The 13480-nt window shown below is 37.5% G+C and overlaps 1 protein-coding gene across 2 annotated transcripts; it reads right to left on the reverse strand.

The window, feature by feature from the left end:
- Positions 1–6145: 6145 nt before the first annotated feature.
- LOC130737846 (uncharacterized) lies at positions 6146–13225 on the reverse strand. 2 transcript variants are annotated; one of them, XM_057589701.1, is made up of 7 exons: positions 13113–13225; positions 12745–12944; positions 11982–12117; positions 11342–11426; positions 11195–11242; positions 6781–6875; positions 6146–6482 (listed from the first exon to the last, which is right to left on the reverse strand). In XM_057589701.1, the coding sequence occupies exons 2-7, from the start codon at positions 12923–12925 to the stop codon at positions 6353–6355; spliced, it is 675 nt and encodes a 224-aa protein (XP_057445684.1). In that variant the 5' UTR covers positions 12926–12944; positions 13113–13225; the 3' UTR covers positions 6146–6352. The 2 variants fall into 2 exon arrangements, with proteins under 2 accessions (XP_057445684.1, XP_057445685.1); XM_057589702.1 differs by having other exon boundaries at positions 12745–12950.
- Between the last annotated feature and the right edge of the window lie 255 nt (positions 13226–13480).

Raw genomic sequence — 13480 nt, forward strand, 5'->3', positions numbered from 1 at the left:
ATACAGTCAGATCAGTCAGTGGATGTGGTGGAATAAGAGGAAATTGAATCTGAAAATCACCATCTGTCTAGCTACACTTGGACCACATGTGGCTGATCATGCAGCATTGACTTTGAAATTTTTCCAAAATGACCAGTTCATCACACTACGAGGAGGAAAAGTTCAGGAGCCTAGCTTGGCTCAATTTCACCATCTCAGACGGTTGCATAACACTGATGCAATTGCAGAAGGTTTTACAATTCAATTGCTGCAGAAAGAGGTACCTGAGGATATATTCAAGGAATTGCCAACAGATGTGGACCCTGAAATAGCTTTGTTATTGCACAATTATGCCCAGGTTTTCAAAGTTCCATCAGCATTACCACCACAGCGAGATCAGGATCATGCTATTCCATTACAACCGGGTGCAGGACCAGTCAAAGTGAAACCATATCGATATCCTCACGCACAGAAAGAGCAGATAGAAAAGATGGTTCAAGAAATGTTGGATCAGGGGATAATTCAACCAAGTAACAGTCCATTTTCCTCACCAATTCTGTTGGTTAAGAAGAAGGATGGCAGGTGGAGATTTTGTACTGACTATCGGGCTCTCAATACCATTACCATTAAGGACAGCTTCTCGATGCCAATTGTGGATGAATTGTTGGATGAGCTATATAGAGCACAATATTTTTCTAAGCTTGATTTGAGGTCTGGATACCATCAAATTATGCTTAAGTATGAAGACAGAGCCAAAACTGCATTCAGAACACACCATGGCCATTATGAATGGTTGGTCATGCCATTCGGCCTTACTAACGCTCCAGCAACATTCCAATCCTTGATGAACAAGATTTTCCAATTTGCCTTAAGGAAATTTGTTCTAGTTTTCTTTGATGACATACTCATTTATAGTCCTTCTTGGAGTGAGCATCTCAGGCATTTAGAGGCAGTATTACTTATTCTGCAGCAACAGGAGTTATATGCAAAGTTTTCAAAATGTTCTTTTGGAACCACAGAAGTGGATTATTTAGGACACAAGGTATCTGGGAAAGGGGTTTCCATGGAGGCAACTAAGGTCCAAGCAGTGCTGGATTGGCCTACTCCAACAAACATTAAACAGTTGAGGGGATTCCTGGGTTTAACGGGATACTATAGAAGATTCATCAAGGGATATGCACACCTTGTTGTACCCTTAACTGATCTGTTAAAAAAAGACAATTTTGCTTGGAAGGCAGAAGCAGAAACTGCATTTAATCAACTCAAAACAACAATGACAATGGCACCGGTATTGGCATTACCCAATTTTACACAACCATTCATTCTAGAGACTGATGCATCTGGAATTGGGATAGGAGCAGTGTTGGGGCAGGGGGGACATCCCATAGCATACTTTTCAAAAAAATTAGCACCTCGAATGCAGAAACAATCTGCTTACATCAGAGAGTTATTAGCTATCACAGAGGCTTTGGCTAAGTTCAGGCACTATTTGTTAGGGAACAAATTTATTATTAGAACTGATCAGAGGAGTTTGAAGAGCTTGATGGAGCAATCACTACAGACCCCTGAACAGCAAGCATGGTTACATAAATTCTTGGGTTATGACTTCAAGATTGAATACAAACCAGGGAAAGACATCCAAGCAGCAGATGCCTTATCCAGAATGTTCATGCTATCTTGGTCTGAGCCTCACTCATTGTTTTTAGAAGAACTGAGAAGAAAGTTAATTTTCAATCCCCATCTAAAGCAACTGATGATATATTACAAGAGTTCAGAGGACTCTTATCAGTATACAGTCAAAAAAGGTCTCTTGTTTTGGAAAGATAGATTGGTAATTCCAGTGGAGGAGGACATAATACAGAAAATTTTGCAAGAATATCATAGTTCCCCTATTGGTGGTCATGCTGGGATCACTAGAACCCTGGCAAGGCTGAAGGCTCAGTTTTATTGGCCAAAGATGCAAGAAAGTGTTAAGGAATTTATTCAACATTGTATAATATGTCAGCAAGCAAAAGTCAGTAATACATTGCCCTCAGGATTACTGCAACCTTTACCTATTCCTAATCAAGTCTAGGAAGACATTGCCATGGATTTTATAACAGGTTTGCCTACTGTGAATGGGTTTTCTGTTATCATGGTAGTGATAGATCGACTGACTAAATATGCTCATTTCCTACTATTGAAAGCTGACTACAGTAGCAAATCAGTGGCTGAAGCTTTCATGAATAATATAGTGAAACTGCATGGGATTCCAAAATCCATTGTGTCAGACAGGGATAAGGTTTTCACTAGTTCTTTTTGGCAACACTTATTCAAATTACATGGCACTACGCTAGCTATGTCCTCGGCATACCATCCACAAACAGATGGCCAGTCGGAAATATTAAACAAATGCTTGGAAATGTATCTTAGATGCTTCACTTATGAGAATCCAAAAGGTTGGCTGAAAGCTCTGCCATGGTTTGAATTCTGGTATAACACATCCTTTCACACTAGTTTGGGCATGACTCCATTCAGAGCATTATATGGAAGGGAGCCTCCAACTCTGACTAGACAACCATATACTACTTCAGATCCTATAGAACTGAAGGAACAATTGACAGACAGAGATAACTTGATAGCCAAGCTAAAAGTCAATCTAACAAGGGCGCAACAAGTGATGAAGGTTCAGGCTGATAGGTAGAGACAACAATTAACTTTGGAGGTGGGTGACCAAGTTCTGGTTAAACTGCAACCATACAGACAACATTCTGCAGTGTTAAGAAGAAATTACAAGCTGTCAATGAAGTATTTTGGTCCCTTCACTATTAAAGAGAAAATAGGGACAATAGCCTATAAGCTGGAGCTTCCTCCCAGTGCAAGGATTCACCCAGTTTTCCATGTATCTCAGCTGAAATTGTTTAAGGGGACTGCTTCTGAACCTTACATGCCATTACCATTAACAATTACTGAATTGGGACCAGTTATGACACCAGTAAAAGTACTTGCAACCAGTGTTAATGGCGGATAGCGTAGCGTAGCGGCAAGGCCAAAAAAGGCTATAGCGCTATAGCGTGTAGCGCTACGGGGGCTACGCTGATTTTTTTTTTTACATACATTCCATCTAATTATACTGTATAATATATATATGGTTGCTCAAAAATGATAGAACTGAAATTATATCTCACTCACACATAATTGATAAATAGCACTGAAATGAGATGGAGAAGGAGAACAAAACATTAACAGAGAAGAACAGAAAATATAGTATGGAAAACAGAGCATGAACAGAGCGTGGAAGAAGTAGAATAGAGATGGAGAGCAAAAGATCAAAGAAAAATGAGAATAGGGATGGATAATAGAGAAAAATAAGATGGAGAACAATGAAATATGAGATTGAGAATATAGAAAATCAGAAAAATGAAAGAATAACAGAGAAAAAGGAGGAAGAAGAAACATAGGATGAAATAACCTCAAACAACAGCACTTTCTCGCAGGTGTGGGGAAGAAGGAGCTTAGGAATATCACAAACCTGAAGTCGCCGGAAAATTCGCCGGAGGTGGTGTGGGTGTGAAGGAGAAGAAGCAACGTGAAGAGGAAGAAGAAACAGAGGTAGGAAGTGAATGTCGAGAACTCTGTACGGTGAAGAAACAGAAGAGGAAGAAGAAACAATGTGTAAGCTTCATTAACCGATGGGAAATGACCATTCTGCCCTCAGTTTTTTAAAAAGCTTCATTAACCAAATGAGAAAGACCATTCTACCCTCAATTTTTAAACCTAAGTCGGGGTAAAAACGAGATTTCGCCCATCATCACTTTCCCTTTCCTCCATCGCGCCGCTATTGCACTGCACCAAGCGCGATTTTCGCCGCGATCAAGGACGCTACCACCGCGACGCGAAATCCGCGCCGCTACAGCCTCCGGCGTCGCGCCCATCCGCCGCTCCGCCACGTACCGCCGCGATAGCGGCGCTATAGCCCGCTATTGACAACACTGCTTGCAACACGAAAGATCATAAGAGGTACAAGTCAGATTGGACAGATTTTGGTTCAATGGGAGAATGGTTTACAAGAAGAAGCCACCTGGGAGGACATTGGTGATATTATGGCAAGCTACCCTACTTTCAACCTTGAGGACAAGGTTGATTTCAAAGGGGAAGGTAATGTAATGAAAAGTAAGTCACGTGATGGAAGTGAGGCCAAGAATGATGAGTCACGCATAGTGGAGGGTATCAATAACAAACTTGCTGAAAAAGGGGAAAGGGGCCGCGGGAAGAGAGAGAAAAGGCCCAGCTGGAAGCTAATTGAAAGAGGGGAATAAATAGGGAAATAGTGCAGTGTATTAGGCATGAATGTTATGATGTATGCTTCTTCTTTTCTCTCTGATTTCTCCTTCTGTTTCTGAATCTTCTTCTCTGTTTCTGAATCTTCTTCTCTGCATTCTTGTACTTGAGCTCTGATTATTCACTGGAAATTAAGAGCTACTTATCCAATACAACTGTTTCTTTTCAATTGAATTTTCTGTTCTTCACTCTCATCATAATCATTACACTTATCTACACTTTTTTTTTTGTTAATAACATGAACCAAGGACATGGGAACACAAACCCTAATTTGATGAATAATTAAGTCCAAATCAAATTGAGAAGGCTGAACAGATGCAACCGAAACTACACGTTCTTATCTCCTTTATTTTTTCTTTTCTAATCTATGACATTTGGGTCATTTGTTTCTTTAATTACATCCTTATATTTCATATAATTCTCCCTCTTTATACTCACATTCACACTTTTAGCTCAAATTTGTAGGAAGATAATATCTAATCATTCATGTGAAAACTATAACTTATCTCTGACCAAGTTTATAAAAAAGTTTATAATTGGTCCGGGGTTAATGTATTTAGTGATGTAATGGATTAAATTTGAAAAATAAATGAACAAAATTTCATTTAAGAATATCAGTTAAAAACTGGCTGAAGTAACAAGTGGTGAGAATAATGGATATAATCATAAATGTCTGTTGAAAAACTCTAATATCACTTATCACGTTTTTTAGAATCTTTTCCAATATTATTTTGTCATAGTAAAAGCAATGGGATATCTTCTCCAGTCTGCTTTTGACTGATAATTGGCAATTGCCTATAGAAACGCTAAATTTCAATCTCCCTGGTCCAACCTCAATAATTAACACCATAATTAATTTGACCTTACAATCTTTGCATGCCAAATCAGTTGCTATATATCATATTAACTCCAAATTAATGCCAATGCTAAAATTCCCCTTCAATCCCATAAGACTCAATTTGATTTTGTGCTGATTAACATTCATGTGTGTTCTTTGTTAATAATACTACTACTATTTTGGTTTAACTTTTCAGGCAACATGTAAAAAAGTATTGAGACATGACAAATTTGAATATGAAACCTGCTTGACTATATACACATTATTTATCATAGGAAAGTGTTAGGAAAGATCTAGTATGTTGACTCAAACAAGGCATGGAATTTAAATAACTTAAAAATGAAATTGTCAAATAATTGTTGTTCATACTTCATACATGTCATTAGAAACTCAATGTATCATAGTTGTAGTGGTTAAAAATGTATTTTTGAACTTTAGGTCGAAAGTTTGATACTAAAGAATTACATTTTAATAATACATTTGATAAACCACATTCCGATCAAAATTGTGAGATCAATTTAATACACGTAAAAAAAGAGCCATTAAGAAAAGTTTTGGTTTCCTAAAAGGAGTCACAATAATATATCATTACATCAAGCGAGCAACAGAAGCTTCCTATCCTATCAAAGTCTCAACTATCAAATCCATCCAGAGAACATGAATAAAATTGACTTGAATTTAAGATTGAGGAAGAAATTGCGACATCAAATCTCACCCGAAAACATCCAAGCATCAAATCTCACTGAAAAAGTGCAATAGTTGAAGAGAGTAAAGACATATTTTTATTAAATGGCTAAAATATAAGAAGGATTAAGGGTTGGCTTATCAACAAATTAACTCCGGTAAACAAAAAAAGATTTATTAGAACAATGTTTAAAGTTCAGGGATTAATTAAGATGAAATTAAAGTTAAAGGATCTCTTTGCAAATGGGTTAGAGTTCAAGGTGGTTTTATACATGTCCCCCCTTTTTTTTAAATCCTGAATTCTTTAACCAAAGGTAGCACATGTAAACAAACAACTAAATCCTTGATCAATAATGGGTCGAGTGTTTATTCGAGAAATGGTTGCCAGTCAGCAATAATTTCAACATTTTCATGCATCACACTCTGAACCAAAGATGTTATGAAATCCAACATCACAAAAAAGAGTATGAATTTTACTACTTTAAGCTCTCTTTGAAAGCAATGCTCCCTTACAAGCTAAGTGAATCAGTATTACTGGAGAACTTCTACCGAAACGCGATTGTTGAGGCAAAAGGTCCTATTCTTTGTGATGAATGCACTCATTGCTTTAGTCCTTGATGGAAAACGTACAGTGGCCAATTTAGATAAAACATCTCTAGGCCTGGAACAAGCAAAAGCCACAATATTGTAAGGATCATAGTATCAACAACTATCAGAAACAAAAAAAAAGACAGCCCGGTGCATCAAAGCTACCACTATGGACGGGTCCGGAGAATGGTCCAACCACTTGGTCTATTGTACGCAGCCTTACCCTGTTTTTTACATGAAAGGTTGTTTCCAGGACTTGAACCCGTAACCTCAGTCACATAGGAATTAGGAACAACTTTTTTGCTGTTGCACCAAGACTCACTTTCTAACTATCAGAAACAAATTTAAAATAACATATACTACACATTAACCTTATGGAAACCGAGGATGCATCATAGTCACAACCAGACAGGGTGCGTTCTATGTCTTCAAATGCTGCATTCATCGGAATTCCTTGAATTACAATCTAGCAAAATCAGGCAGTTAGATGAGGGTGGTGTTTTGAGTCCACTTATAATTGCATCAATGAATGATAAATAGAAGCATAAAGCATCCGCACCAACACCAAAATTTATACAAAGAAACCTATGTAATCTGCTGATTATATACACGGAGCTCAGTAAGTTATGCGTAAACTGAAATCTCAGACTTCTATTTTTTCTGACCCTTTGCAAGCATAATAAATAAAATAATGTGAAAAAGTTGAATTTTAAATGACATTTTCACCTATGATACAGTTAGGCATATTACCTGATAGAAACTGTGATGCTCTGCTGTTAATAGACTCAACCATACACACGAGACAGGGAGTTGGAGGGTTTCATCTAAGGAAAATCCAGAGAGGGCCCTAATGTGGAACGGTTAGCGGAGAGAGAAAGAGTGGGGGGTGGGAGAGAGCTACTAGTAGAGAACCATGGTAAGCTGGGTGCGATCAGGCCGAAGTTATTTTCTAATTGTGCAGCCAATTTGGCTCAGGCTCTCAATTCCAGGAGTTGAGAGTATTACACTGTTTCATTTTTTCCATTTATGTACTAAGAACTCTATTGTTCCATTGGAATTCCCTTTGCAATTGAATATACATTTCCATTTCGCTCATATTTGAGTCACGTAACCCATGACATAAGCATGCATAAGAATGCAATGCCCTAAACAGTTTGAACCAGACTCTTGATATGGTCGAATTATAAGAAGGCCCATGTGCCAAAATGTTATATTCTTTAACGTTCTTAGTTCATTCCTAATTTTCAGAATCTGAAGGTAAGAAAAATATTGGCCATGGTTCTTGTTATATTTCAAAGCTGGATATCAGGTTGGGGTAACACCAAATTAGAATGAGAGATGAGGATGTACAGAAAACCGCATTTAGAACTCGTGATGGCCAATATGAGTACTTGGTGGTGCCATTTGGGCTAACCAATGCCCCTTTAACATTCCAAGCAGCAATGAATGAGCTAATTTGACCATACATAAGGAAGATGGCATTGTTATTCTTTAATGAAATATTTGTGTATAGTGGGGCATTTAGAATTTGTACTGTCTACTTTACTGCAGCAGTGGTTTTTCACTAATTTGAACAAGTGTCAAATTGGAAGGACTGTAGACTTACTTGGGTCTTATAATATCAGGAGAAGGGGTAATGTATAAGCAGTTCTTGCTTGGGCAGTTCCCCACAATGTCAGGAGTAAAGGGATTCTTGGGCCTGATAAGATATCACCGCAAGTTCATTGCGGGATATAGGAGAATTGCTAGACCACTTATTGTACCAAGAAGGATACGTTCCAATGGGTAGAGGAGGCCGACCAAGCGTTCATAAAGTTAAAGAGGAGTGTCACTTCTGCTCCTGTTCTTGCATTACCTGACTTTTCCAAAGTCTTCGAGATTGAATGTGATGCATCACAAAGGACTAAGGAGCGTGAGGGCTGTCATAATGCAAGAAAAAATGACTTATTGCCTACTTCAGCAAGGCTTTGTCTAAACAGAATCTTTCTAAGGCCCTGTTTGCGAGAGCTTATTTGAGCTTATTTGATAGCATAAGCGCTTGTGCAAGTGTTTGGGAGAGCTTATGCAAACAGCTTATGGCCTACCATAAACTGTTTTGAGCTTATTTTCATAAGCTACTCAGGATAGCTTATGAAAAAGAGCTTATGTTTATATATAGTTATTTTCAATTTATTTCAATAAATTTTTTAAAATAGCTTATGAATAAGCTCTTATGACTGGTCGCTTATGACCATTAGCGCTTAATTAAGCCGTTTTCCCAAACAGGGCCTAAATCTACTTATGAGAAAGAAATCATGGCATTAGCTCTATCCATTCAGAATTGGAGAAATTACCTACTGGGAAGATTATTCAAGGTATTTACTGACCAGAAGAGTTTGAATTTCTTGTTTCAGCAACGAATTAACTCTCCTCAAGGGCATTGAACTTAGAGACAAATTGCTTCAAATTTATGTGGGTTCGCAATGAAGAGAATCCAAGAGTTTTCCCCAAGACTATGACAGTTCGCAAAAGCAGAAGTATTCTACTTTAACCCCGGGAGGTTTACTACCACCGTTGGAAATTCCTGAAATTATTTGGGACGACTTTTCAATGGACTTCAACACGAGACTGCCCAAATCGTGAAGTTTTGAAGCAATTATGGTGGTGGTGGATCGATTATCGAAGTATAGTAATTTTATACTATTAAAGCACCCTCATACAGCTAAAACAGTAACAGAGTTGTTCTCTGAAGAGATGGTCAAGTTGCATGGGGTACCCAACTAACCCAAGTCTATTGTTAGTGACAAAGACCTTGGTTTTATGAGTCAGGCAAGAGCTCTTTAAACTCCAAGCTACCAAGCTGAGAATGAGTTCTGAACTCTGAAGACAACGCGGAAACTGATGGGCAGATTCATTTCTTCTTCAGTTTGGACAAGAGGGCATGGGCTGTTCAATACTGATGAGCACTTCAATACGTGTTTAGAAACCTATTTACAATGTTTTGTACTGGAACAAACAAAGCTTTAGGCAGATTGGGTGCATTGGGCTGAAATGTAGTATGACACCACTTATCATGTTTCTATTGGTACCACTCCTTTTGAGGTGGTGTATGGCCACAAGCCTCCTACTGTGATGTGATTTGTTCCTTCTGCAGTCCAAGTTGAGGCGGTAGCTCGTAAGCTAATGGATAGGGACGAGGCTCTAAGACTAACCAAGTCCCAAGAACAGATGAAAAGGTATGCTAACAAACATGCGGAGAGGTAGAATTTGAAGTTGGTGAGCTGGTTTTTGTGAAATTGAGACCCTGTGGACAGAAATCTGTAACTAGAAGGGTGTATCAGATATTGTCTTCTAGATACTATGGACCTTTCCCTATTACTCACAAAATAGAAAAGGTGGCTTATCAGGTACAACTTCCTGCAGAATCTAGGCATCCAACTTTCCATGTTTCACAGCTCAAGAAGTCAATTGGGGATAAGGTGGTCGAACCTACTTTGCCCGCAAGCATGGCCATAGATGACCAAGAAGTTCTTGAGACAGTGTTAGCAAGGAGAAAGGAGACTAAACAGGGAGAAGATAGTTCTCAGATCCTAACTCATTGAAAGGACAAGTCAACCAAAGAAGCCACTTGGGAGGATGAATCCACAACTCGGAGTGAGTTTCATCACTTTACTCTTGAGGACAAAATTGTAAGTGAAGGGGGAGGCAATGATAGAAACCGTAATATTCTGGGCCTGTTTTATAGACCTAACCATGCAAGATAGGCCAAGGACTTGAAAGGTTTGTACTAGGACTAAAAAGGACAATTAAGGAAAATCCAGAGGGGGGCTGATGTGGAACCGTTAGCCGAGAGAGAAAAAATGGGAGTGGAAGAGTCAGTTATAGGGAATCATGGGAAGGAGGGTGAGGTCAGGTGGAATTCATGAGTTGAGAGTCTCTTTCACTGTTTCACTGTTTTCCATTTATGTACTATGAGAACTCTATTGTTCCAGTGCAATTCCCTTTACAATTGAATCTACATTCCATTTTAGCTCATATTTGAGTCATGTCTCCATCTACCATTACCCATGACATGAGCATGCATAACAATGCAATCCGTCAAACAGTTTGAACCTTACTCCTGATATTGTTGGGTTATAGGAAGGCTCATGTGTCAGAATGTTATACTCTTAATTATTTGTTCGTAAGTCATTAATACAGATTTTTAGACATGAAAAACTTTGTTATTCCTCCCGCTCCTAATTCAAAAGAATTACTTTTACTCTAGCATTTTCCTTAGCAATCTAATTCAAATAATTGTTGTCACACATACATAATAAACATTCCTTAATTATCTAAGTCAACAAAGATCAAACAAGGATCTGCAATTTCTATTCAGCCAGGGAATAGTAACAAAAAGAACTCTATATCAAATTATCAACTAATTAAGAATTAAATAATACATGAAGGTCTTATGTAACAGATTTAAAATTGTTTAAGATTGACTTCCAAATCAATATGAGAAATAAATTAATATAAAGCAAGCTATTTATAGTGCTAACTTCTGAGGAAAAAACTGTTTTACATCATACTATTTTACTCATTCTAAATTGACCACATACATCTTTTTTTATATAAACATTCTGTAAAGAGTGCAAAAAAAAACATAGATCCATGTCAATAACTCAAATTAAATATATGTCGTCATCAAATTGCAAAAAAAATTGTTTGTACTCAGGCATCGATGAATAGGCCTCTTTCAATAGTCACCTTTTGGCAATCCATCAAATAGAAGAAAAACAAAAATAGGTGAGAGTTTATACTTACAGCTTTGCCATCATATGGAGTTACAATATCCCAATGGCCACGATCAACCTGATGCCAGTGACAAGAAACAGCAAATCAAACATTCACCATGTACAAAACTGATTAATAACTATTTTTATTTCAACAGATATATGTGGAGAAGCATACCATTTCAAATTTGTAAAACCGACCATTCTTCAGATTCACCTTTATAGCATTACTATAGTCACTTCTAGTAGGGAATTGCAGAAGCCTGGTAATAGTGAAAACTTCAATTTTAAATGATACTCTTCATGTGTAAAATCTAAGACGGGGAACATTTTAGTTAAATACAAATAATAACTCTCTTGCAGTAACAGGATGCTAGACTTATATACTCCCTATGCTAGATCATACAGTAGAAGAGTCACCTTGATGGGACTGGGGACATAACAGAATGTTATGTGGCAGTTGAGAAAGAAAAAGAGAGCAGTTAGTAAGAATAAGAAGGGAAAGAAGGAAGGCTAGTAGGCCCTTGAAACACTGCTGTATATCTTTTTACTTTTCGTTTTTCTGTTTTATGATTCTGCCTCTGACTCGGATAATTTCCACTAGAAACCTGGGTTCCTACCACAGGATAAGTACAATAAAGCAATACATTTCATAATATGTATAGAAAAAGCAAACAGTGGAATTGACCTTTCCCTATTGCTCTAAGCATCAACTAAAGCAAAAAATATGCCATTCATCTTGAAAGGAAATAAATGCAACTGAATGAGCTAAAACTTTCCAATCCTCTCAAAGAAAGACAAAAGATAGAGTACATTACATTGCCAATGGAAAAAAGTTACGGTTGTACTCGACTTTAACATCCTCCAGAGTCAAATTGCAACCTTCGAGGAAGCTGATGACATCTGTTTTGAGCATATTTCTATGAATGCCATGCAGTCTAGCATATGTCAAACCTAATGAGAGAATGAGAAAGAAGCACATTCATCACCTTGCCTGGAAATTACTCAATCTCATAAACAAGTGTTTAAGTGTGCTATTAAGGCTCATTGATAGCAGTGAAAGGGTTAAACATGTCGATTAACACCTTAATTTAAAAATACATATCTACTTTAGTAGGCTAAACATAAGTACCAAGCACAGGTATATATGTTCTGTCATTTGCACAAATGAAAAATACAACTAATTTATATAATTGTCAAAATTTATCATAACCCTCTGAAAAATGAGGAATTTTCTAATAACCAGTTTTATTAATGGCGGATGGCGCACTATGGCGGAGAGCCAAAAGTAAACGCTGTCATATTTGACAAACAATGATGGCAGATGCAGGATTATGATGAATTATGGCGGGATATCGGCCATGCCGCAATGAGATTCCACCATGATGGAATATTTGATAACACTGCTAATAACACAACAAAAACAACAACCAAACTTTTTTCCCTCATAATGGACCCGGTTTCATAAACCAATAATGATGAGAAATAACATTTCATAAAAGCAAAGTAGCAAAATCGAAGACCAAACCACGCATAACAGAAATGGTACAAACAAAACAAATGCGTAAAATGGCAGGGTACCTGAATTATCAGTTTCAAAGAATGGAGGGGTAGGGGTTGTTGAATCCTGAGGCTGAGGTGGCTGTTCTGCTTCAGTGGAGAAGCACCTAGGCCCAAAAGCTTGGAGGCCATGAGTTCTCTGGAGTGCAGAAACACTACATTTTGTTCTCTGGATCGTGGCTCTGAAAACACTGCCCATCATTTTCACTTTCACGAGGGACCTGTTACTTCCAAAAACCCAAGAAAACCACAACAAAGTTTTAGCATTTTTTTCACATATTCAGCTAACCCCATGAATCAAAATACACATTTTATAGGAGGAAAATGCAGTTTGCAGATACTGAGAGTAAAATGAAAAGATAAAAAAGATGATGTTTTTGAAAAGGTACCTGCTTGGATCTTTAACTATGTTGCTCGCAGTGGAGAGAAAATCAGGGAAGCAGTGTACCGAGAAGAAAGAAGAAAGAAGGCGTAGGGCACCAAACAAGTGTAGATGACTGGGCTGTGGGTTTTGGGCCCATCACAAATTGGAAAGTGCTATTTTTTAAGCAAAAAAAGTAATTGACCAAAAAAAAGCAAAAAAAATAATAAAGCAAATTTTAAGCAAAAATGTTTTGCTAATTTTTTTTTTAACAAAAGAAAAGCAATAAAAGTTTTCAATGAAGAATTAATTATTGTTCAAAAAGAAGGAAAAATGTTTTTATTGTAAGCAAAAATTGTTTTATTTGTTTAGCATGAGGGACATTAGAAAACTCAG

Source organism: Lotus japonicus, chromosome 2 (assembly GCF_012489685.1).
Source record: "Lotus japonicus ecotype B-129 chromosome 2, LjGifu_v1.2".
In the NCBI taxonomy this organism is placed as follows: domain Eukaryota; kingdom Viridiplantae; phylum Streptophyta; class Magnoliopsida; order Fabales; family Fabaceae; genus Lotus; species Lotus japonicus.